We start from the raw sequence: 25786 nt of genomic DNA, 5'->3' as shown, positions 1-25786 counted from the left end.
TCGTACAAGTCTTAGCCATCAAGAAGGAGCCGGATTCACTTCTGATGAAGAAGTGAAGACAGCAGTGCATTTGTGGCTCACAGCTCAGCCTAAAACATCTTATAATGAGGGAATACGAAAGCTTGTTGACAGATGGACAAAGTGTATTGAAAAGCAAGGAGATTATGTCAAAAAATGATGTATTTGTCTTTTCTAAAAGTTAAGATAAATTCTACAGCCAGAGTGCGGATTATTTTTGACTCACCTTTGTAAACCAACTATAGTCCAATATAAAATAAAAATTTTAAAAAAAGGAACCACTTCAAAAATCTTAGCCCTAATTCTCTGTCCACCACCTGACTGCAGTCTCTTACTATCAGAATTCCCTCCCATCCAGTTCCTCCTGCCCTGGATGAAGTCCCCTTCCTCCTCCGACCTAAGTCCGTCCTGGCGGCCTCTCTTTGACATCACTTCCAGAACTCTGTCCAGCTGGCCTTTTCTTTTCACCTATTCTGCAGAATATGAACCTGACTCCTTTACCTTTTTGGCATCTTCACTGCAATACCTGGGATGCAGGGTGTGACCTAGAAAGATCATCCAATTGTGCAAGTTAGGGCTGCCAAAAGTTTATGGCCTCCAAGCTCAGCTGGGCTTTTAATACTGCCTTCCAATCCTTGGCTGAGTTTCCCATTCCATTTTCCTAAGTGCCTCCGTCAGACTTTTACTTTTCCCAAACCTACTCCACCCTGCTCCAGACACACCCACTCTCCTCGGATGACCTGCCTCCTAATTTTCAGAGAAAACAGGATGCTGCCTCCAGTGCTCGGTCCCTGATGCTGAAGCATATCATGTTCGTGCTTATCCTTGCTTCCCCTCTGCCCCCTTTGCAGGGGCTTTCCTTCACTGGTCTTCCCCTGTCTGCTCTGCGTTTTCAGTCTCACTCTCTCCACTGGCTCTTTCTTCTCAGCTGCTAACCATGTTCAGGTTTTTCTGAGAAAGCTCTGCCTCTCCCTCTCCCACCTCCGCCCTGCATCTTGGCTTCCAGTAACCATTCTCCTCATACTTTCCCATCCTCTCTGCCACCATTTGCATTTTTAACCAGTCACTCAGCCTCAATTCACTGCCAGCCTCTTCCCTGCCCTCCCCGGGGGACTCCTCTTGGGTTCCCTGCATTGGCCCCTCTTCTGTTGTGTTCACAAGTCTTCTGTCCTCAGCCTCCATCTTCTCTGCAGGATCTGCATTCCAAGTGAACTCCCCCAGATCCGTGTTTGCCGCTGCTCCTTCCAGGATGCTCTGAATTTCCCATCCACACGCCTGCTCTGTGCTTCAGAACCATACATCAAAAAAACACACAGGACGGCTCCACCTGAACGCTCAACAGATCCCTTAAGCTCAGCGCTTCTGGAGCTGCCCCCATTGACCTGACCCTCAGATCCTCCCAAATCTCTTTTCTGGGTGAAGAGCCTTATTATCCAGCCAGTCACTCAAGATAGAAACCTGGTGATCATTCTAGGTTCTTCCTTCTCGCTTCCCACCCACACTACATCACCAAGTCCTGGTCAGCGTACCTCTGTAAAAGTTCCCCGTCCCCTTCTCTGCTTGCCCACTGCCTTCTCACTTGGTGGCTGGACCCCTCCTCTTTCCTCACTTGGATCTTATATATGTGGGTCTCTTTAAGTTCTCCTCACCCTCCAGTGTGTCTCCCCCTTCAGACATCTTCCACACGGTTGCCAGAAAGATCCTTCTGAAGAAAAATCATTATAATGACAGCTTGCATTTATCTGGACACTTGCTGTATGCCAGGCACTATTCCAAGTGCTAGTCATGTACCAGCTCATTCAATACTCAGCACAATTGGTACTGTAGTCTTCCATTTTACAGGTGAGAAAACAGAGGCACAGAGAGATTCAATAACTTGTCTGAGGATACAGAGTTAGTAGGTCTGTCTCCAGAGTCTATACTTTTAACTACCTATGACAAAACTATAACAGAAAGCATTTGCAGAGCTTTCTAAGAATTAGCACCTTGCATATATTATCTCTTTCAATCCTTTCAAGTCTCTAAGTTAGAAACTCAGTATCTCCATTTTTACAGATGAGGAAATAGAGGCCCAGAGACATGAAGTAACTTCATAGTTACACAACTTTTAGATGGTGGACGGGGCTTTGAGCCCCAGCAGACTTGGTCCAGGCTCTCACCCTTAGCCATATCATCTACCCACAAGGAGCTGGAGGTGGTGTAGGGGTACCTTCCAGACTCACAATTTTATGGGTATTTTTCTGTTCTACTTTCAGAATTGTAGGTGGCAAAGGAGATAGGCATGTATAAGATGTTCTCACTAATAAGAGCATTTGTGGTGATAAGAAAAGACCAGCTTCTTGTTTGAACGATATCCACATATGGTGAAATGCCAGATTTGCCCAATAATGCCATAGAAATTCCTACGCTGCTTTAAAATTCTCCATTCCAACTGCTCCCCCTCTGCATTTTTATCCACTGGTTTTGGAACTGAGAATTTTTATGAATTCTTGGGGATACAGCTATCATAATAACATGTGACAGCACGACAGATTGAACTATTGTCTCCACTAGCAAGTTCCTGAAATTATCCATGGGAGGAAAATTCTCTGCTGAGGAGAACTTAGGACATTATGGGAGACAATTTAGTTTAAGATGATTGGCTGAACACCAGTCATTATTTTTTGATAAATAAATTTATCAAATAAATAAATCATTATTTCTTCTCCCCATTAAAATCCATTGAAAGGTTAGAAGAGATATTTAAAAAAAATTTTTTTTGACATTAAAAAATAAGGCACTGAAAGCCATTCAGAAAAAGTCCCAGGTGACTTATTGAGTAGTAAATAACTCTATAGATGAATAAAGCAAGTGCAGCTTTATTTGTTCATTCCTTGTCCAAGGTAGGACAATAGTATGTAAGAAAAATCCTCCGAAAAGATGTTATATCCACTAAAAATTTAAAAAGGCTACTAGCAAAAAGATACAGAATTCTTGGAAGTTAAATATAATACTGTCACCAATTCATAAAAAGTCTCAAGGGACTAAAGAAATAGTCTTTAGAAAAGAAGTAAAGCAAATTTGTATGTTCTTTCTTTTTCTAGGACACAGGATGCCCCAAAATTTGCATCATCAGGAATAGCACTAATAAAACAAAAAAGAGTTATTTACTAGGTCATTACAAAATCGGAGGAACATCTTCCCTCTTCCTTCAACCTCCCGTCCCATTAATATGAATAAATTATATTGATCTTCACCCAGAAAGACTGCCACATTTTTGCCCTTCTGACAGCCATGAAGATTCTTTCTGTCAACCAAATGGTCCTTCTGAGGGCAGTTTTGCCTCCCACCCCAACATTTGGCAATATACCAAATGGTTACTTGGTTGTCACCACTGGGGTAAGGGGGACGCAATGCCACTGGCTTTGAAGCTGTAGGAGCCGAGGCCACTGTTAATGATCTGCAGTGCCCAGGACAGCACCCCCAGCAAGAAGGAATTATCTTGACCAAAATGTCAATGATGCCAAGGTAGATAAATCATTAACTCTAAATTGCCTAGTGCATTTGTAGCCAAAACTTTTACTTTTATCTCCCAAGACCTCAATAAGAAGTTAAAAGCTGAAAACTGGCAGTCTTCTTTATGTTAAACTATCCTAATACTTTCTTTACTAGAAAGTAGATGGAATCTCTAACATTTCACTGTGCCTAATCTGCCTGCACAGTGAAACTAGGGTGTGATATTAAGTTTGACATTTAGCCGGAAGCAAAAATATCCATAGTTAGAATGATTGGTGCATCTCTCTGCCACTCTGTCATTGTCAGTCTCTCTGGTTCTCTTTCCCAGGGAGCTTGGGTGGAGCCTCACAGGGCCTCTCTGACTGGGGCTGCAGACAGCCATGACTAATCAGAGTTGGCATGGGAAGTAAGAGCTCAGAGCTTTCCCCACCCCAGACTGGATCAGCAGAGATGTCTTATGCCTAAGTTCTCTCCATCTCCCTGTGTCCTCCCCACCACAATGTTGTGGTAAGGTCTTCAGAAGATGAAATCTTTTAAACCTTTGTATCTCTAAAAATGTCTTTATTTTGCCTTCATCCTTGAGGAATATATTCATTTGATGTAGAATCATTGGTTAATTATTTTTTCTCTCACCACTTTAAAGATGTTATTCCATTGTCACCTGGTTCTAGTGTTTCTGGTGACAAGTCAGCCATCATTCTTCTTGTTGCTCCCGTGTATGTGAAGTGCTGTGTTTTTTTTTTTTCTTCTTCTTCTTCTTCTTCTTTTTCCTGTCTGCCTTCAAGGTTTTCTTTTTATTTTTGCGTTTCAGTGATAGAGCTCAGATACTTCATATCTTAGCTTGGATAATTTATTTCAATTTCCAAATCTGCTGAAATTCCTCATCTGTGCATGCATTCTCTCCACCTTTTCCACTAGCTCCTTTAATGTATTTATCATAGTTGTTCTAAAGTCCCTGCAAGATAATTCTAACATCTTGGCTGTCTTTGGATCTAGTTGACTGTATTCCATCTTTCTTTTAAAAAAATATTTATTTATTTATCTCTTTTGGCTGTACCGGGTCTTAGTTGCAAAATGTGGGCTCTTAGTTCCCCACCAGGGAAGTTCCTGTATTCCATCTTGATAATGCATATTTTCTGTCTCTTTCCTGTGTTAAGTTTTGGTTGAATGCCAGATATGCACGGAAACTAAGAGTGTGTACCTCTTCTGTCAGGCCATTCGCATGACGACTCAAGTCAGTCTAGTCTGTTGTTGTGTGACTCCAGGCTCTGTTGTTGCTTTTGATACACTCAGCTCACCACAGACTTCAACTTACTTGAAAGCAGGATGAAAACTTTCCCTCTGGCAGGGCTTTTTTAGCTTAATTTTCTTGCTTATCCCCAAGTTTAGTAGGACTTGTGTACCTACATCAAGAGAGCGTTTCTCAGCTCTTCTGCCCCTCCCTATGGTCAAGGACCACTGCCTGATACTCATGTTGTGGCCTAAAGTTCTGCAGGTTTCTCTGCTTTCCCTTGCCCTTGAGCAGGCTCTGTGTGCCTGTGCTTTGGACGGCCTCATGGGGTTATACCAGCTCTCCTGTTCCCTCCCTCAGGGGTAGACTGCCACCACCTCCCACTCTGTGTGAGGCCCAGAGTACTGGAAGGTTTCTCTAGTTCTCCTGCTTTGCCCTCAGACTTCAGCAGACCCCTGCACCTGAGCTAAGGTGGGTTCTTCCCAAGCTAAGTCACCTTGTGTCTGTTCCTCCCATCCCCTGTCTCTTACCTCTGTCTTCACTGCCTCTTCTCTAACACCCGTACTTCAAACTCCAATTCCTCTATTAGGCCTCAAAAGCCATCACTAGTTTCAGAAAACCTTTCTGGTATCTTCAGTCTGCATCAGATGCCCTCCCATTGCTCTGTAACCATTGGCAAGTGAATTAACTTCTCTGTTCCTAGGTTCCTCATCTGTAAGATGTATGTAATCATAGTATTGGTCTCATCATTATCTTGAGGATTAAATGAGTTAATATATGTAAAACGCGTGGAGAACAGGATCTCTGGAATAAAATTGCCCAGATTCACAGTCTAGCTGTAAATCCTTGGGCAAATCACTTCTCTGTTCCTCAGTTTCCTCATCTGTAACACAGAGATGATACCACTCACCACCACAGAGTTATTGTTGTGCTTTAAGGAATTAATTCTTTTTTGGGGGGGGGGGACATGCTGCACATCATGCAGGATCTTAATTCCCTGACCAGCGGTCGAACCCGTGCCCCCTGCAGTGGAAGCTCGGAGTCCTCACCACTGAACCACCGGGGAAGTCCCTTTAAGAAATTAATTCTTAAAAGCACGTGGAACAGTGCTAATAAGCACATGGTACAGGCTCAATCAGTGTTACCTGTGGTGACAGTGCCAGACAGCCAGCCCTCTCAGAGGGCCCTGTGCACCCCCTTCAGAGCACTCACAGCATGGAGGGACTCGTTTATTTTCCTCGATAGCCCTCGAGCTCGTCAGGGCAGGGGCTGTCTCTCTTACTCATAGTGGCTCATGGAAGGGAACCCAGCAAATATTTGTGTGGTGACTAACCACATGGAAAGGTTAGTGGCGTGACAGCAGCCTGCCGTTGAACTCAGTGATGGGCTGCAAGCTCCACTCAGTTAACACTTCATTGGAGTAAAAGCCTTTTGAGTAAAAGACTCGTTTGAAAAAGTCCATTTTCTATTTCGAGTCACCCACAGCATCCTTTTATCCATCAGGCTGTGGTGTTAGAACACTCTTGCCTTTGACCTTTAGGAAAGGGCAAGTGAAGATTGATGGTGTTCTCTACCCAGAATCTATCCGTCATCCCTCACAAGCAGCCTCACCCTAATTTTCCAGGTGAATGTTTTTTCCCCTTCATTTTATGTACCACACTAATCATGGAACTTTCTGCACTACATCTGTGATGTATATTCCTTGTAGAAACCTAGAGGGTCCACACTTCCAAATTCTCAGTATTATATACCTTAAAAAAAAAAAAGTTGTTTGTAGAGATGCAGTCCCGTATTTGCAAAGCACAGTTTTGAAGCTTTCAAAATACCCTCTCATTTGCCGTTTTATTGTGGTTTTTTTAAAAATTGTGGGAAATTGTTGATGCAAATATAAATAAAGTGAGATACAGGAAGGTCAAGAGGGTGTTTTTAGCTCACTGGTTAGTTTGTGGTAAAGCTAGGACAAGCATCTAGCACGAAAATTAATGCAGAGTAGGACCACCATCTAGCACGAAAATTGAGAGACTCAACTTTGGTTAATGATCTTGAAACTGGTCTCCTCTGAGGGTCCAAAGACTTGTTTCATTATGTAATTTATCTAATGGGTGTTTGCCTCAGTTTCCACATCCATGAAATAGGGATAATAAAAATTGCCCCATAAGGGTGCAGGTAATATAAGAAAATGAAATAATATATGTGAAAGTGCTTTCATTTCTTTAAAAAAAGAAAGGAATAAATGCAAAGTCTTACTTAATTTTTAATTTAATTTAGTTGTAGAAATCTGGTGGTTTAAGTAAGTTATGACCCATGGATTTTAGTTTCTGTGTTTGATTTCTCTTGACCAGAGAGTGCTCCATACTTTTAAAATTTTTCTTAACTTTAAAAAGTGTTTTTCAAGTCATTAGTCAGTGATTCTGCCCTACTATTTCTGTTAAAATAGTGGCATGTCATTGGCCGGGAGGAGACTCTCTGTTCTTGTCCGCCTCCTGGATAACCACAGAGGCCCTCCAGGTGTTCTTTCCACCTCCATTCTGCATCCTGCTATCAGAGCTGTCCTTCTAAAATTCAAATCTGGGTTTCGCCTTGCCGCTCCATTGCTGAGAAACCACCGGCGGCTCCCCATTGCCCACTACTTCCTCAGCAGGCAAAGCCTTTGTTTCAGCCAGGTCCGCTCACCCCGTGCCCTGTGCCCTAGTGCAGGACCCTCTCCAGACCCCTTCCCCCACGCTCTTCGGATGCTCTGTCTTATCTGAGATCTGCTTGGACGGCTTCCCTGTGAAGCCTCTCCTGGCCGCGCAATCCATTACTCTTCTCCATGTGCTCCCACAACTCTGAATGAGCTTGTTTACATTTCTCTTTCCCATCAGCTCCCTAAGGGTGGAGACTGTGGTTCATACCTCCCCCTTTTTTCTCCCCAGTTCTTGACATTTAGAGAGAGCTCCGTGAATACAGGCTGAATGAATGAAGATCTAAAATATCTTGTAGCACGTCCATCCTCAGTTGGTTTTTATCTAGAGAGTTCTTTGGCCCCTCCGTGAACAGGCACCTGAGAGCCGCCAGTGCTGGCATTTTTACAGCCTCATTACTGTCCACGTGAGGCTCGGAAGCTTAAGACGTTGATCCTTTGATGAAGGGTTTTGCTAACTCACCGCATATTTGGTCTCTAAGTTTCTGTGTATTGTGTGCCTGTGCTTCTCTTTGGTGGCCTGAAGCCCACACAACATTATCACAACCAACCCTTTGTTTTAATTGACAAGCCTGTCCTGCTCCTGCTGTATACGTATGACATCGCTTTTTGTCTTTGTGTGGTCTGGGCTCAGCCAGGAGAAGCTACAACAGCTTGATGACTGCGGGAGGGTTTTTTCTCAGATAAGATTTACTGCTTTGGTTGTATGCGCAGGTGGTTGTTATTTGCTGTAATTCTTAGAGCTGGCTGATACTCCACAACCCCTCACTAGGTGCCAGGGACCAGGTTTATGAGAGAAATAAGTTACATGGGATAAATGAGATAAATGGCATTCCTAAATAACCACTAAAGGGGTGTTGTTGTTATTATTATTCTTCCCATTTCACAGTGGAGGAGGTGAAGCCTCCCATTTGCAGCTTGCCAGGTGACAACACTGGGATTCGAAGTCAGATCTGTCTGACTCCAGAGCCCTGACTCTCAGCTCCTATCGTGTTCTTTCTCCTTATCCTTTGCCTAAAAGGAAACTGAGAGTCTGCTATCCATTAGTTTCTTATCCCTTGACTTACTGTGCCTGAGAAGGCAAGAGGGTAAACTCAGTTGTGAGTCATGCCGGTCGGACCACATCCTGGGCGGTCTTGACCTGGAAGGAGGGCCTCCCTGGCACGTTATCCAGTAACACGGCAAGCTGTCTCCACTGCCTGCCATTTACTGCTGGACCCTCTCTCTACCATGTCCTGGTACTTACTGTGCCACCCCCAGCTACTGGTACTGTGACCCTCTAATGCAGGGGTTCTCAGCCCTGGCTGCACTTTGAAGTGGCCTGGGGAGCTTTAAAAAAAAAAAGCCCAGCCCCACCCCAAAAGTTCTGATCAGCCTTTCTGGGTTGGGGGTCCAGCTGTTATTCTTTTTTTTAACAACTTCATTGAGATATTCTTTATATATCATAAAATTCACCCATTTTGAGTGTACAATTCAGTGATTTTTAGCAAATTTACAGAGTCCGGTAACCATTACCACAATCCGATTTTAGAACAGTGGCATCACCCGATAAGACCCTGTTATGGGTAATCCCTGTTCCCACCCTTACCCTTGGCTGACTACTAGTCTTCCTCCTGCCTCCACAGATTTGCTTTTTCTGGTCATTTCATATAGACGGAAATCACCTGCATTATTTTGAAAGCCCCTAGGATTGTAATGTGTAGCCATGGTTGAGAACCATTGTCATCTCCTAGCTTTTTACCATTGTTCCCTGGGTTCAGACGACGCCGGCCCACGAGGGCTGTCATTTAGATAAGCTGTAAGCGAGATAGGTCCCTCTAAGCTGGACTGAGAACCTAATGATCATTTATAACCTGCTTTCTATGGGAACATGCCTTTCAAAGTCCAAATGTGCTGACTTAGGTAGAAGCCTTTGGAAGGAAGCCTGCACAACCTGTCTTCAGATGTGGAGTGCCTCCCCGCCAGCGGCCCCAGCCCTGAGTCAGAGCCGAGCCCTTGACTTTGTGTGGCTTTGCCTTTGGCACTTTCGATTTAGCTTTTTTGCATGGCTTCTCAGTTCCTGCTGACCTCTTGCCTTGCCTGGCAGGGAACAGGACCCCTCCCTCCCTGGTCCTCCCCTCCTCCCCTGGAGGTCTCAGCTCCACATGTACTGTCCAGATTGCAGTGCTTTGCAAAATACTTCTCATGTATTTTTGCCTGTTTGAGGAAGCATTGAGATCTCAAACTCAGCTGCCTGCAGGCACAAGAAGGTACTGTAAATGACTAGAGCAGGCCTGGGAGGGAGGGACTTGGACATCCGCCCACTGAGGAGAGTCGCACAGTGCGCTGGTGGCCGTGAACTTTCTTTCTGACTTTGCCATAAGCAGGAGTCCTCGGTGGAGCTTTTAGACTTAGCACATGGTTACAGCAGGGATAGCAAATAGATTCCATTCCATGTGCCAGGGGGAAAAAAGCCAACTGACCAAACAAAAAGCTGCGGGATAAGCTTATGTGTGTAGGAAAATGATAAAACTGAATTCAATTTATTTTAAAATATAACAATTCATCTTAGTCATTGATTGGAATTCAAATAATATTATGGACATTCAATTAAGATTGATAGGGTTTGTTATTGTTATTTAAAGTAAGAAATAAATATTACTTATCTTAGAGCAGCTGTGAATATATGGGTAAAATTCCTCATTTGGGGAAATAAAGTATAGAACTATGAGATGTATGTCGCCCGTACTATTACCAAAATACTTTCTACTTATTCATTTTCCTTCTGATAAATATCCTACTTCTTTTCAGTGTTATGTATGGAGATTTTTTTCTCCCATACTATCCCTTTAAAGTTCTGTAAATGCTCTTTTAAGGCTTTTTAAATTACTTTGTGGAATGTGTAGCAAATCGATTCATTTATAAAGTGTCAGAGGGTTCTTTATTTTTAAAATCCAATTAAGTAGATTTGCGATTCCTCCCCAGAAACTTAAGAAGACAGCCAATCTAATGAGATAAAACATGAAAAACTCACTCAGTAGTCCCCTGGCTCACTGTGAAATCAGACAAATGCATCCAAACTCCCAGCAAAGGCTCAAGGGGATTTTGTAAACACTTGTAACAGAAGATGACAGTGTTGCACAAAATCTGGTTCCCAGCAGAATGAAATAGACCACGTAGCCATGGGGGGTCTGGCCCCTGTAATTCACGGAAAATACAAACTCAGGGGCTTGCAGTGACCATACAGTGGTGTTATCCCATGTACAATATTGAGTATCCTCAAAAGATTGATCAGAGTTTATCTTACTCATCAAAGACCCATTTAGGTATTTGCAGATAACCAGAATTTAAAATCAGGTTATAAAAAATTCTCTTCATGCTGCATTTCTTCTTTTTTTTTTTTTCATTTTAATTGGTATATCAAAGCAAATTCGTAGGGACTTCCCTGGTGGCACCGTGGTTAAGAATCCACCTGCCAATGCAGGGGACACCCGGTTTGATCCCTGGTCCAGGAAGATCCCACATGCTGCGAAGCCACTAAGCCCTTGTTCCACAACTACTGAGCCCACGTGCCCTAGAGCCCTCATGCCTCAACTGCTGAAGCCCGAGCACTCTAGGGCCTGTGTGCCACAACTACTGGAGCCCGCGCACCTAGAGCCTGTGCTCCACAACAAGAGAGGCCACTGCAATGAGAAGCCCGCGAGCCACAATGAAAAGCAGCCCCCACTCGCCGCAGCTAAAGAAAGCCCGCACGCAGCAATGAAGACCCAACGCAGCCAAAAAAAAAAAAAAAGAGCAAATGCGTAAGTGAAAAACCGACAGAACTATGATCTCTTGTGTGAATTTGTAAATCAAAAAACAGCAGCACTGTGATCATGCAGGCAATGGAAGACCTCAGTGTTGGATGATAGTACTGGCTCCTGGACCACTGATTTGCATCCCTGGGTAGAGACTATACTGAGGGGTAGAAAGATGAGCCCCCAGAGTGGCTGAAGGGACTGAAGAGGAATAATCTGATGGAGTCCTGAGAAGCCGGTGTCTGAAATATAACTTAGGAAAGTACAGAAATCCCCCTTCAACGTCAGAAGAATTTGGAAGTGATTAAAAAGGATAGGAATTTCATGGGAAACCATATTTCACTTGTACATGGATCAGGGGATCAGCGGACTATAGCCTGTGGACCAGATCTGGCTGCAGTAGGCTCAGAATGGTTTTTGCATTTTTAAATGGTTGAAAAGAAATCAAAAGAAGAAGAATATTTCCTGACATATGAAAATTATGTGAATTCAGATTTCATTGTCCATAAGTAAAGTTGATTGGAACCCACCCGGGTTCATTTTCACGTTGTCCCTGGCTGCTTTGGTGCTACTTGGCAGAGCTGAGAAATTGCAGCAGAGATCATATGGCCTCCAAGCCTAAAATATTTATTATTTAGTCTTTCCAGAAAAAGCGTGCGACGCCTGACACAGACAATTGTACTTATTTACATCTTGTCCTGAAATATGTTTGTAAGTAGGAATCAGGAAGAAAACAATCCTTAAAATATGTGTTTGGGGGGAGGTGCGTGGGTGGAAGTGGGTAGGCAGAGCAGAGACATAACTTCAGACTTTCCTCTGTCACCACCATCCCCAGCGCTGGGCTGCGCCTTCATGTTTGAACGATATTGTCAGAGCCAGCCACCCCCATTCATTTTAGCAGCTGCTTCTCCAACATGAGGCAGAGATAACACACCTCCAGGCCAGCCTCACACACTGGTCCTCAAAGTGCTGCTCAAAAGCCTGCTGCTGAGGTTTGCACCACACGCTGTGAGCATCACTGCCACAGACCCCGGGTCGGCAGACTTTTCCTGGAAACAACCAGCTGGTATTCTGAGGCCTGCAGACCACATGGTCTCTGTTGCAACAGTTCATCTCTGCTGCTGTAGTGAAAACAGCCTTAGATAATGCATCCATAGATCAGCCTGGCTGCGCCCTAAGAAAACCGGACCTGTGCCCATGGAAGCCTGAATTTCATATAATTTTTACATATGGCAAAATGTTATTTATCTATTTTGATTTCTTTCAACCATTTTAAAAATAAGAACTCTCTTCGCTTGCTGGCTAAACAAAAATAGGCAGTGAACTGGATTTAACCTGCAGGCAGTAGTTTGCTAACCCCTGGTCATAGGGATGGTTTACTTTTTGTGTTTTTTTCATGAAAGAAAGATGAATTTTGGAAGACAGTATCATGTTTTAATTGTAGTCGTGGATTTTATGGTGGAAGATCCGTATTTATTTTATGTGGCTGCTTTTCTGCCTTAGTGTTACTGAGTGTTTTCCTTGCTACCTCTTTTGAAATCTAGAAAATTCTTTTTTTCAAACCTTTCTCTGTCATGACAGCCATTGACTTTGTCATTCCTCCATTCGGTATTTACTAAGTGGCCTACTGTGTGGCAGGCAGGGCTAAACTAGGTGGTGGGGTAGAGGTGATGCTAAGCTAGACCTGGTCCCTGCCCCCTGGGAGCTCTCTGTGGAGCAGGGATGAGGTCAGGAATGGTCAGTGCTTGGAAGATCACAGCATACATTGAAGGTGTGGACTTGAGCATTTATTTCCATGGCTCCCATGGCACATGCTTTAAACAGATATCTGTGCCCTGGGAAGCAGAAATGGCAGTTCACGATAGCGGCCTCTGGCATTGAGTGTAGTGATGACAGAAACTCCTTCAGAAATCAGTCCACGGTTAGAGATGGAAATTGTCAAGGCCAATTGGAAATTTTCCTTTGACCCTGTCTCCTCTTTTGAGCATTTCTGGAAAAGGTGAACACATCAGGGCCCGCACAGTGCTGCTGCTTTTAGGCTTTGGGAATTAGGAGGAAAAGAATCTTATGCTTTGATAAATAAATTAAAAATCCTGCCTGATGTAAGCCTTGTTCGAATGACTAGTAAAATTGCACAGCGACTAGCATAGGAAAAAACAACCACCAGAGTAAAATGGCGAGTGGGAAGTGCCTTCCTGCTTTGTATTGTTTTTCCAGTTACAGACAGGAAACATCGAGTGTGTTTTCAAGCATGGAACGTTGGACACAAAGAAGGCTCTGACAAAGCAGAAAAAAACCCATATGCAAAAAAGTTTAGGTCTGCGTAGCAAAATATTTGATTGAAAACAATTTGATTTAGCATGTATTATTTTTATGATTGGATCACTTTGTCTTGATAAGTTCAGTCTCAGTAAAACCAAGTTTCTTTGGCTTGGGTAAATGGCTTTTAAATGGGGACCTTGGCCAGTATTCTGAATGCTAGTTGCTGAACTTTCCTTAGGGAAAAATTCCACATCTCTGGTAAAGATGAATGTTCCAAAACACTTCAGCATAGAAAGGACTGAGCCTTGGACCAGTCACAGTGATGAGGGAGGTCAGGTCATTTGGACCATATATTGGGGCAGGTGGGGACATTGATGGTTACCTAAAATTAAGATTGAGGTAGCACATGCCATTGGTGTGAAGGAGCCACCCCAATTTGTATATTACATTCCACGTTTGTGGTTTGTAACTTAAAAGTAATCTTTCCTAGATATCTCATATTCATGGATTGGAAGAATTAGTATTGTTAAAATGTCCATACTACTCAAAGCAATCTGTAGATTCAGTGTAGTCCCATCAAAATTCCAATGGCGTTTTTCACAGAAATAGAAAAAAAAAATAATGAAATTCATATGGGACCATATGATAAGACCCCTAAATAGCTAAAGCAATACTGAGCAAGAACAAAGCTGAAGGCATCACACTTCCTGATTTCAAACTATATTATGAAGCTACAGTAATCAAAGCAGTATGATACTGGGATAAAAACAGACACATAGGCCAATGGAACAAATAGAGAGCCCAGAAGTAAACCCACACGTATACGGTCAATTGATCTTTGACAATGGTATCAGGAATACACAGTAGGGACAGGATGGTCTGTCTGGTGTTGGGAAAAATGGAATCCACATGCAAAAGAATGAAACTGGACTTCCACCTTATACTACTCACAAAAGTTAACTTGAAATGAATTGAAGACTTAAATATAAGACCTGAAACCATGAAGGTCCTAGAAGAAAATAGGGGAAAAGCTCCTTGATATTGGTCTTGGCAATAATTTCACGTATATGACACTCAAAGCACTGGCAACAAAAGCAAAAATAAACAGTGAGACTACATCAAACTAAAAAGCTTCAGCACAGCTAAGGAAACAATCTACAAAATGAAAAGGCAACTTTTGGAATGGCAGAAAACATTTGCAAACCATATATCTAAGGGGTTAATATCCAAAATATATATATAATTCAATAGCAGACTCATATAATGCAATAGCAAAAAAACCCCAAATAACCTGATTAAAAAATGGTCAAAGGACCTCAATAGACATTTATCCAATGAAGACATTTTTCCATATGGCCAACAGGTAATTAGACCCTTTTATACTGTTGGTGGTGTAAATTGGTACAGCCATTAAGGAAAACAGTATGGAGGTTCCTCAAAAAATAAAAATAGAACTACCATATGATCCAGCAATCCCACTTCTGGGTATATGTCCAAAGGAAGTGAAATCAGTATTTCAAAGAGATATCTGCACTCCCGTGGTCATTGTAGCATAGTCACAGTAGCTAAGATATAGAAACTACCTAAGTGTCTGTCATTGATGGATGAATAGATAGAGAAGTTGTATACACACACACACACACACACACACACACACACACACATGAACATTAGTCAGCCATGAGAAAGAAGGAAATCAGGATTTGTTGCCATTTGCAACACATGGATGAACCTGAAGGACATTATGCTAAGTGAAATAAACCAGACAAACACTGTATGGTCTCTTACATGTGAAATCTTAAAAAGAAAAAATAGTCGAACTCATAGAAACAGAGAGTAGAATGGTGATTACCAGGGCCTGGGGAGTCTGGGAAATGGGGAGATGCTAGTCAAAGGGTACAAGCCTTCAGTTATAAGATGGATAAATTCTGGGGATCTAATGCACAGCATGGTGACTATAGTTAATAACACTTACATGACGTTTGCTAAGAGAGTAGATCTTAAGCATTCTCACAACTATAGCAAAAAGGGTAATGGATGTACTCATCAACCTCATTGTGGTACTCATTTCACAATGTATATATACATCAAATCATCACGTTGTATATTTTAAATATATACAGTTTTATCTGTCAATTATACTTCAGTAAAGCTGGGGGAGGGCAATAATCTTTCCTGATTATAGGCAATTTTAAATAATTTCAGTGAACCCTAAAATCTGGTTAAGAAGTTGCATTGGATCTCTTTCTAAAATTAACCTCATCAATGTATTATACGGAGTGCCCACGAAGGTGGGAAACATAGGGTAAACTTATTTTTAAACTGTCTGTTAACATTTTCGTATAGTCTGTTCCGTGTATTTTTCAGCCTGCAGATACCTTTTCAAGTAAAGTGCCTCTCAGTTTAAAGCAAAGGATCACAGTTGTCAATTTGAAAAAAGGACAATAAGTATACTATTTTGCCTCATACTTTGGATAGTGTTCTATTGTACTTTTGGACCCATTGACAGTTGGACCCATTGCTTTACCGTTATAGTCATGCTTCACTTATGGTTATGCATCACTTGAAACCATATCAAGTGTTACTTAAAAATATAAATAACATACTATTTTTAAAAATTTGGTGTAATTTAAAAAGTCAAATAATAGGAAAAGAGTTATCCACAAATTACAGTGGATTTTCTCCTCACTCACCCCACTTTCCCAGTTAAGATTCCCCCACTGAAGAGGCAACTGCTTTCAAATCTGAGCTGTTTATTTTGGCATTTACTCATATCTGTATTTATAGATAATATATATAAACCACTATCTTTTGAGTTATCAAGTTTAAGTATTCTTTACTGACTTCCTATTATGATAAACGAGGGTTTAGGGCTCTTATATAACCTTCCCCTCTACTTCTGCTCCCTCATTCTCCCAATAAGAATTATATTACAAGTTTTGGATATATTGCCATTTGATATTCATGTTACTATGTCCAATCAGTTATTTGCAGCTGAGCATGGTAGTGTACTAGGACTATCTTGCCAGTGGACTTTCTGATTTTTCTGAAGTTAATTCTTGCTTTCTTTTTACATTGGCTTTATTTTCTTTGTGGCTGTTGCAGTGCTATGCTCATATAACTGACTCTCCAAAAAAAAAAGTCCTGATTTGTATTATTTGCATTTGTTTGCATTGTATTTGATTTTTTCATTTCAAGTTACCAGTGTGAGGTCACTGAACAGGGAGCTGGAACAAGATATACAGAGTTGGTTCTTCTGGACCATTGAGCTGTTACTAACTCATACCTGCTAAGCACCCACATTGAGATTTTGTGTTATTAATTAATTGATTATTTTTAATTGAAATATAGTTGATTTACAATGTTGTGTTAATTTCTTATATACAGCAAAGTGATTCAGTTACACATACACACATATATATATTCTTTTTCATATTCTTTTCCATTATGGTTTATTATAAGATATTGAATATAGTTTCCTGTGCTGTACAGTAGGACCTTGTTTTTTATCTATTTTATATATAGTAGTTTGTATCTGTTAATCCCAAACTCCAACTAATTTATCCCTTCTCCACCCTTCCCTTTTGGTAACTATAAGTTTGTTTTCTATGTCTGTTTTCTGTGAATCTGTTTCTGTTTTGTAAATAAGTTCATTTGTATCATATCCTAGATTCCACATATAGGTGATATCATATATTTGTCTTTTTCTGTCTGACTTACTTCACTTAGTATGATAATCTCTAGGTCCATCCAGGTTGCTGCAAGTGACATTGTTTCATTCTTTTTTATGGCTGAGTAATATTCCATTGTATATATGTACCACATCTTCTTTATTCATCTGTCGATGGACACGTCACTTCCATGACTTGGCTATTGTAAATAGTGCTGCAGTGATTATTGAGGTGCATATATATTCTTGAATTATAATTTTACCTGGAATATATGCCTAGGAGTAGGATTGCTGGATCATATGATAACTCTAGTTTTTTAAGGAACCTCCATACTGTTTTCTTTATAGTGGCTGTACCAATTTACATTACCACGAAGAGTGTAGAAGGGTTCCCTTTTCCCCACACCCTCTCCAGCATTTATTATTTATAGACGTTTTAATGATGGCCATTCTGACCAGTGAGGTGGTACCTCATTGTAGTTTTGATTTGCATTTCTCTAACAGTGAGCGATGTTGAGCATCTCTTCATGTGCCCATTGGCCATCTGTACCACATTGGGATTTTAAAACTAAGTTTTCCTCTTCTGTTTTAAAAACTTTGTTTCAAAAGAGGACATATTTGCTCTGAATCTCTTCTTTTGAACTTGTGAATATTTTAATAGGCCTTGGGACTTTTCTCTGCATATACTTATACCTACAGAAGGAGATTTCAGAGTACTGTCAGAGGTGTCCAAGGCCCTGTCCAGATCTTTGGATTCTGGCCAGTGAAGACAAGGTGAAAGTTACATAGTCCAGTGGTGGTATTTTGCTTCGGGAGTGGCAAGGCTGTTGATTGAGAAGGAATAATGGTGAAGCTGTGGCGGTCCCCTGCCAGGTCTGTCCCTGCTAGGCTGACTGTCAGGCTTCTCTCTGAGGCCGCTCGCTTGAGCTCATTGTCAGCTGGGGCCCTGCTGCACTTCCCCAACTGGCGTGACTACCTGTGTTTGGCACTTCAGCAATGCCTGGCACCACGCATGCCAAGTGAGGGCTGGGACAGCATCTTTTGGCCTGCTGCTTGCAGAACTTGTTCATACAGTTGAGAGTTGGCCTCTTCTGGAAGCTGGGGCCTTGACCTTATCTCCAGGGTGTGCTCCTCTGGACCTGGGAGGTTTTTGAGTCAGGTCAGAGTTCCAGCTTCCTGCAGAAGTCAGTGAGTGAGCCACTCCTGTAGGCATCTCCAAGTTAACTGGGGCACTGCTGTGACGATTGGTATTGGAATTCTCCGTGCCGATGCCTGGGTTTTACTTGACATGCCATCACGCAAGCCATGGGCCACCATGCTTCTCACATCCAGTGCCGCTCTGAGCCTAGCAGTGTTTTGAGGTCGTTCTGGAGGGTCCCATCATTTTTTTTTTTTTTGCCAAATGGCTTTTCCTTCTCTTGCGTTGGTTCATGGGCAGAAGCGTGCAGCCTTCCATTCTGCAGCGTATGTTATAAAAAGGCTTCACATTTTCTGGTTCACTGATGGTTTTCCCTCCCCCTCCTACAGTGATCAGAACTGAAACAATTTTTTTTCTTTTCCCTTGAAAGATTTCCTGGTTCATTTCAATGGGAATTTGGTAGGGATGTTAAATGACTTGGCTTAAATCACTATTTGAACCAGAAGTCCAGAACGGCACTTCGTAGTGATTCTGGGTATAACATTGTATAGCAACAGTGCTGCCCTTTCGGACTATGGAGAAAAGCCTTCTTAAAAAATGATTGTGGGGGCTTCCCTGGTGGCACAGTGGTTAAGGATCTGCCTGCCAGTGCAGGGGACACGGGTTCAAGCCCTAGTCCAGGAGGATCCCACATGCCGCAGAACAACTAAACCCACGAGCCACAGCTGCTGAGCCCGAGTGCCTGGAGCCTGTGCTCCACAACAAGAGAAGCCACCTCAATGAGAAGCCCATGCACCACAACAAAGAGTAGCCCCCGCTCGCCACAACTAGAGAAAGCCTGCACGCAGCAACGAAGACCCAATGCAGCCAATAAATAAACAAATTAATTAAAAATTTAAAATATAAATTTAAAAAGTGATTGTGTTCTGGCTGCCTGAGGCCCCATTAGCTCAGGATGCTCTGCTGATTGTTGGCTGTCACGTTGGTCTTCTAGAAGGGTCCTTGAAGTCCACAGGAGTCCTGAAGCATAGATAAGGGAAAGTTGTGAAAATACTTTGTCTCTTTTGAAAGTAGAGATGAGATAGCTGAAGGAAGGAAGGCTCAATTGTTGTTACTGTGTGTGTACCCTTGCAGAATGTTTCTGGATTTGTGACAAACTTGTTTGCTGAGAAACTCAGAAATGATCATTTTAAGAACTGAAGTTTGATTTTCTCTAGAGCAGTCTTTTCTAAAAGTGTGGTTCACAGCCCTCCTGCCATGGAATTCTGGGCAGGGAAGGGCTTGCTAAAAATGCAGGATCTCACTCCAGACCTACGGAATTAGAAACTCTTGAGGTGAGAGCAGGAAAATGGCATTTTAAGACAGCACGTCCTCCCCCACCCCCCTGATGGGTGTGTGCACGCCCAAGTTTGAGAACCACTGGTCTCAACAATTTGTTCTTGTTTGGGGTTGCTATTCTCTGCAAGCTTTCATTTTTTTTTCCCCCTTTGGTTTTTGCTTAAGTTGCCCTCTGGTATAAAAATTGGTAAAATTTCTCCCCTTGTGATCATTCGTTTCCACCTGTTTTGTTTTAAACTCCAGGATAACAGTTACTAACTTTCATGAGATGCTTTTTATTTCTGAATGTCTAACTCTGAACTTTAATTTTTCCCACAGAGCCGAGAAAACGGAAGTCCTCAGTGAAGATCTGTTACAGGTAACAAAAGAAAGACTTTTAAAAGCGCTCTGTGTAAACAACAGCAACAACAGCACCAAAAAAGCCATAGGCGAGAACTGAAGCTTGTGGGTGTTCTTCTGGGTTTTGCCTGAATCAGAAGGATCGTGATTAGCATAGTCTTGAGCAGGAAAGAAGAGCAGTTGAGTTGCGCGGTGATAAAAAGGGGATCTGAAACTTTGGTGTCATGTTATGAAGTTCAGATGGGGCTAGTCCCGCGTGCAAGTGCCAGGTGTTGGGGTGGGGACGGGGGGAGGAGCCTGGCTGGCCCAGCTGGTCCTCTGGCACTGGGGCCTGGTCACGGGTCCTGGGCAGGCTGCTGCACTGGTGTCCTTGATGGGACAGGCTCTGCCAGCTGCAGCAGTGGCCCCACTGGCTCCAACCTACAGTTTGGATATTTTGCTCCCTTTTATGCTTCTTCCCCCAAACCGACCTACGTTGGGTCCCAAAGGACTCAGAGTCTCCGTGACAGTGACCAGACCTCTCAGAACCACCCGGGGGCCCTCGGGTAGCCTCACGTCATTGGGCCAGACTCTCCTCTCTGTAGGGAGGGGCGTTTCCTGCCGGGGGCACTCCACGCCGTCTCTCAACAGGCTTCCCTAACTTTGGGGGCTGGGAGTTGCTCCCAGGAGGGCCTGGACCCTTTATACACATCCCTTCGCCCGACCCCACTCCATCCCCACCCACACCAAATACTTCGCAAAGGACAGGACTCCTGCTGCATGGGGGTTTCTGCCAAGCTTTCTCCAGCTGTCTCCTTGCCTCTCATTTCCATAACCTGCCTAGGTGTACTCCAACGAGTCCCTGGACACCAGAGATCTGCCTCTGTGTGGCTTTCTCTCTCTTCCCGTGGAGAGAAGGAGCTGCATAATTTTAAAAATGCTGCTTCCACCCCACCATGCCAAAACAGCCTTCTAAATTATGAGAGTCTTCTGCAGGTAGGAGATTTTAAGAGCACTTTTTTTACCTCCTATTTTTGAGGACTAGAAGTTTTTATCAAAGATTAGAAGGGTTTTTTTTAAAAAAAAGATTTACTAAAGAATCATCTTTTTTTTTTTTTTTTTTTTTTTTTTTGCTGCATTGGGTCTTCATTGCTGCACACGGGCTCTCTCTAGCTGTGGCGAGTGGGGGCTACTCTTTGGTGTGGTGCGTGGGCTTCTCAGTGCTGTGACTTCTCTTGTGGAGCACGGGCTCTAGGCGTATGGGCTTCAGTAGTTGCAGCACTCGAACTCTAGAGTGCAGGCTTCAGTAGCTGTGGCGCACAGGCTTAGTTGCTCTGCAGCATGTGGGATCTTCCCGGCCCAGGAATCGAACCCGTGTCCCCTGCATTGGCAGGCCAATTCTTAACCACTGTGCCACCAGGGAAGTCCCAAGAATCATAATCTTTAAAATAATTTTTTATTAAGATATAGTTGATGTACAATATTATAGTTTAAGAAGCAGATTCTTAACACTATTTCCCCCACTGGTTTTTTATCAGATATTTCAAATCCATTTCAGACTTTTAGAAATATTGTTTGGTCCAGTTACACTAAATTTTCCTGCCATCGTTCTCCCTCCCACATCCCACATCAGTAATATACATCATCCTGTTTCATCCTTGAAGCCCCGCGAGGAGGCCAGAGGCCTTGCGGGCAGGTGGAGGATGGCAAGGTCGCGTGGGACTCAGACGGCCATTGTCTGTGCTGGTCCCTTTGCCCAAACATCTGCTGGGGCCTGAGGAGTTTTCTAGTTTCTAGGAACTCCCCCCCTTTTGTTTTTAATTTATTTTATTGACGTATAGTTGATTTACAATGTTGCGTTAATTTCTGCTGTACAGCAAAGTAATTCAGTTATACATATATATATACACATTCTTTTGCATATTCTTTTCCATTATGGTTCATCATAGGATATAGGAACTCCTTATTTTATAACACAGATGCTCCACGTCTGCGGCAATTGTTTTCCTGCTCTGATTTCTGATTTTTTAACCTTAAAGAAAGCGTGTAATGGTTCAAAGTGCTGAGTCTGGTGACCAGCCACCTGGATTCCCATCCCAGGTCTGCCCCTCACTAGCTCGGTGGCCTCAGGAATTCTCTTCACCTCCCTGCGCCTTGGTTTCGGCTTCTCTAAAAGGAGGATGCCAGGAGGGCTTCATGGGGTAAATGTGGTTAGCCCTGGGAGCTGAGCCCGGCACACAGTGAGGGCTAAATATGAATGGTTTGTTGATACGATCGCCACTGTCACAAGCCACAGAGATTATTTTGTTTCTGGTGTGAGACGTCCCTTAATTTGCTCTTTCTCCTGCCTCTTTTCTTAGCTCTCTGTTAGAGCAGTTTAAGAGGCTCCCTTTTTGTTTTGTTCGCATGGGCTTTCCCCAGGAGGCTGTGAATCCCAGGAGGGCGCAAACCACAATTTATTTACTGTTGTTTTTCTAACACCGTGTACAGGCATTCGATATACTGTGTACGTGATCTTTCAACAAACCTTACCTCCCATTCGTGGGCCAGACAGTGATCTAGGCACTTGGGTTAAATCAGTGAACAAAACAGACCAAGGCCCTGTCCCTGTGGACTTTACATTCTAGGGGAAATTGGACTCAAATGAAATGGAGTTTGGGGGCTTTTTTTTTTCCTCTGCTTTTGTGGCAAATGAAGAATGTGTATTAATTTTCTGATGTCTTAGAATCAGGTCATTATAAGATTTGGGGCAAGCGATGTGGCATTTAGTCCTAAATAAATGTGGCTGCAGACTGGGGTCCTGGGTTGGGGCCTTAGATCTGAAGAAGGGCTGCTTGAGAAAGAGGCCCAAAACCATCTCATCGGGTAAAATGTTTTGGGGTAAAAATGTATTCGGCTTTGAATTTGTTGATTTTTCTTTAAAATAGAAAGCATCCCTAAGGGCCTGCCCTCGTTCTTAATGAGTCATCAGAATACACATTTTTGGCATTCCTTCCTGGAAAAAGCAGCTCTCTTTGCCATAAACAGCCATATCCTGGCAATAATATTTTGGGAAGCTAATCATGATGCGTGGGCCCCCTAAGTCAGGGTTTCTTACTGCTGTCTGCTTTAGAGGTTTATTATAAAACAAACAAAACAAAACAAAAGCAAAAGGCAAAAAACCACCCCAAGCCCAATAAGGAACAATTTTGAAAACATTGACCTTGAGTTTCAGTTGTGGAACATTTCTTTTGATTCTTCTGTCGGGTGTACCGCGTGTGGAAGATGCCGCTGCCGTGTGCAGGAGAGAGCTAAACATCCCTGCGGCTTTCCCACTCGGCAGTGGGCCTGGGGCCAGGCTTAGGCTCTTCATCAGCAGTTCTGCTGATTGCACCTGGGGCTTTCCTGGTGCTTCAGTGTGTGGCTTTGCCACCACTCATCTGAAAGCAAGTTCTAGTCAGGACTTTCCCCTCCCCCTGCACATAGATTCAGCCTTTAAGGGATCTGAAACCTCACTGGTTCTCAATGAGAGGCGATTTTGCCCTGGGGTGGCGGGGAGGGAGGGGGGTGGATATTTGACAATGTCTAGGGGTGGTTTTGGTTATCATGGAAGGGGCAGTTGGATGCTACTGGCATATAGTGGGTGGAGACCAGAGATGATGCCAAACATACTAGTGATGCACAGGACAGCTGCCCACAACCCAGGAGCATGCAACCCAGTTGTCAATAGTGAGAAACCCTGGTGTAGCTGCGTGGGAACCATTTCCAGTTCCACTGAAAAATTCAACTGCAGGATGCCTACACACAAACACTGCAGGAGAAGGGGGCTGAGTTGGTTCTCGAGCCTTGCCAACGGCACGTGTGTCTTTGTGTTGTCAGATTGAGCGGCGCCTGGACACGGTGCGCTCCATGTGTCACCATTCCCACAAGCGCCTGATGGCCTGCTTCCAGGGCCAGCACGGCACCGACACCGAGAGGAGACACGTGAGTACCGGGTGGGACTTGGAGCCGTGATTCTCACAGCTCTGAGAGGCTTCTCTCCCTCTGTCAGTTGATTTTTCCCAAGCAGCATCAGCAGATTTGCCTGCAGACCTGTACCTTGTATCACCATTCATGCTCATGACTCTAGCCTGACCACAGCATTCTTTTGTGCTTAAGACATCCCTGAGCTAAAATCCATGTTTACACTGAATTCTCTCCAGGTGCTTTAAGAGACTTGTCATTGATAAGAGAATGGACATGTCAGTTAGGAATCCTTTGATGGCATAAAGCTGAAAGCCTCTCTTAAATTGACTGAGAAAGTAGAATTTATTGGGTTACTAACTGAAAAGCCCAGTAGTCAGGATGGACTGCAGGTAAGGCTTGGTCTAGCCTTTCAGTGATGGAACCAGGACCCCAGTTTCTTTCTTTCTCTCCCCTCAGCCTTTGTCAGTGTCTGCTTTGTCCCTCACAGTTGCAAGCTGGCTACCGGCAGCTTCCATGGGCTACCTGCTTCCTTGTGCATGACTGGCAGGAGTAGAGAGCATCTCTTCCAGTCGTTTTTAATAATGGAGTGAGAAAACTTCTTTTTTTCCATACCATTGGCAGATATAAACTGCGTTGAGTCACATTCTATGTTTCAGAACAATACCTCCCCCCACCCCCCAACACTCCATCATTTACCATGGGTAGGGGATGAGGTTGGGTGAGGAGACAGAATGTGCTGGTTGGCTTAAGCTAACCATGGCTCACTCCAGAATATGGGCTACGGTCCTACCTCCAGCTCGTAGACTCCGTTGAGACCAGGATAGATCCTTAGGAGGACTCAGGATGCTGTTATAGACAGGATGGGCTCTAGGAAACAATCAAATGTCTACCGTGGGGTACGTTTGTTCAGAGCATCCAGGTCCCCGTGTCCCACCAGCAGAGCACAGCAGCTTTGTTCATCAGGCAGTTCCGTCCTTAGTTTTACAAGTCCCCAGCTTATGAGCCCACCCTGACCCCGAGGAGTCCATAGTAACATTAGGGTGGGAGTTTCCGTGGCACACGGGGAAGTGTTATTTCCCATGTTGTTTTATTGGTCACTAGATGCCTCGCAAGGAAGAGCTGGTGTGCAGACGATCTGTGTCACCCTCCTTTTGTATTTCCTACACACGCTTCTGGCCAACGTGACAACAAGGTTACGCCTGTCTTGCAGAACACACGGTTTTCACAGCGGTGTATATTAAAGGAGCGGAAGTTTGCTTACACCTCCGACGCCAGGAATGCTCGCTGCGGGTCCCGGCCATCAGAACCGGGCCCAAGCCTCTGGTCCTGCCCCTGCTGCTCCTTCGCATCCTCTTGCCATAGCTGCTGCCCTGCCTGCCCGTTTAATATTGTTTCCTAGGGTTCTGCCCTTCGTCTCCTTCTTCTTGCCATCACATTCCTTGGGCCACCTCCTCTCTTCTCATGGCGCCTAACGTGTTTATTCAGACACCTGTAAACCATTTTCAGCCAAGCAAAAAACGTCCTCCTCTAGTTGTCTGTCTTAGCACACATAACCAGTTCTTCCTTCTGTGTTGACTCTTGGATTCTATCCACCCTATTGTGCAAGCTAGGTTTTCTTATATTCCCTTTTGTCTTATCCTCAGCCTTCCATAGCTGCTTGATCAGCAAGTCCTGTGATTCTCTCTGTGACTGTTTCTTGAATTCCTCACCTCTGCTCCATCTTTACCACCTTCACCTTAATGCGAGACCTGATGGCCTCTCATCTGAACTGTCGCAGTCACCTCTTGAGCTACATTTCCTGCCTCTGTTTTCCTTTTTTTCCCCAGCCTTTCTTCAGCCTGATCAGAGTTGGTTTCCTGAAATACAAATTGATCCTGTTATCCTTCTGCCTAAAAAAAAAAAATCTTAAGCT

The 25786-nt window shown here is 43.5% G+C and overlaps 1 protein-coding gene across 7 annotated transcripts in view; it reads left to right on the top strand.

The window, feature by feature from the left end:
* The window catches only part of ARHGAP17 (Rho GTPase activating protein 17), an 87257-nt gene that overhangs the window by 17013 nt on the left and 44458 nt on the right, over positions 1 to 25786 (top strand). For all 7 annotated transcript variants that reach the window (XR_009055414.1, XM_057748357.1, XM_057748358.1 and 4 more), the window contains exons 2-3: positions 19930 to 19969; positions 23788 to 23892. Coding sequence is in view for 6 of the 7 variants with exons in the window: in XM_057748357.1 (XP_057604340.1) it covers positions 19930 to 19969; positions 23788 to 23892 (145 nt within the window). In the remaining variant the exon portion in view is untranslated. The remainder of the gene's footprint in view (positions 1 to 19929; positions 19970 to 23787; positions 23893 to 25786) is intronic.

Source organism: Hippopotamus amphibius, chromosome 9 (genome assembly GCF_030028045.1).
Source record: "Hippopotamus amphibius kiboko isolate mHipAmp2 chromosome 9, mHipAmp2.hap2, whole genome shotgun sequence".
Taxonomy (NCBI): Eukaryota; Metazoa; Chordata; class Mammalia; order Artiodactyla; family Hippopotamidae; genus Hippopotamus; species Hippopotamus amphibius.
Note: the sequence above shows the minus strand (reverse complement) of the source record. Positions and strands in the feature narration are given on the sequence as shown.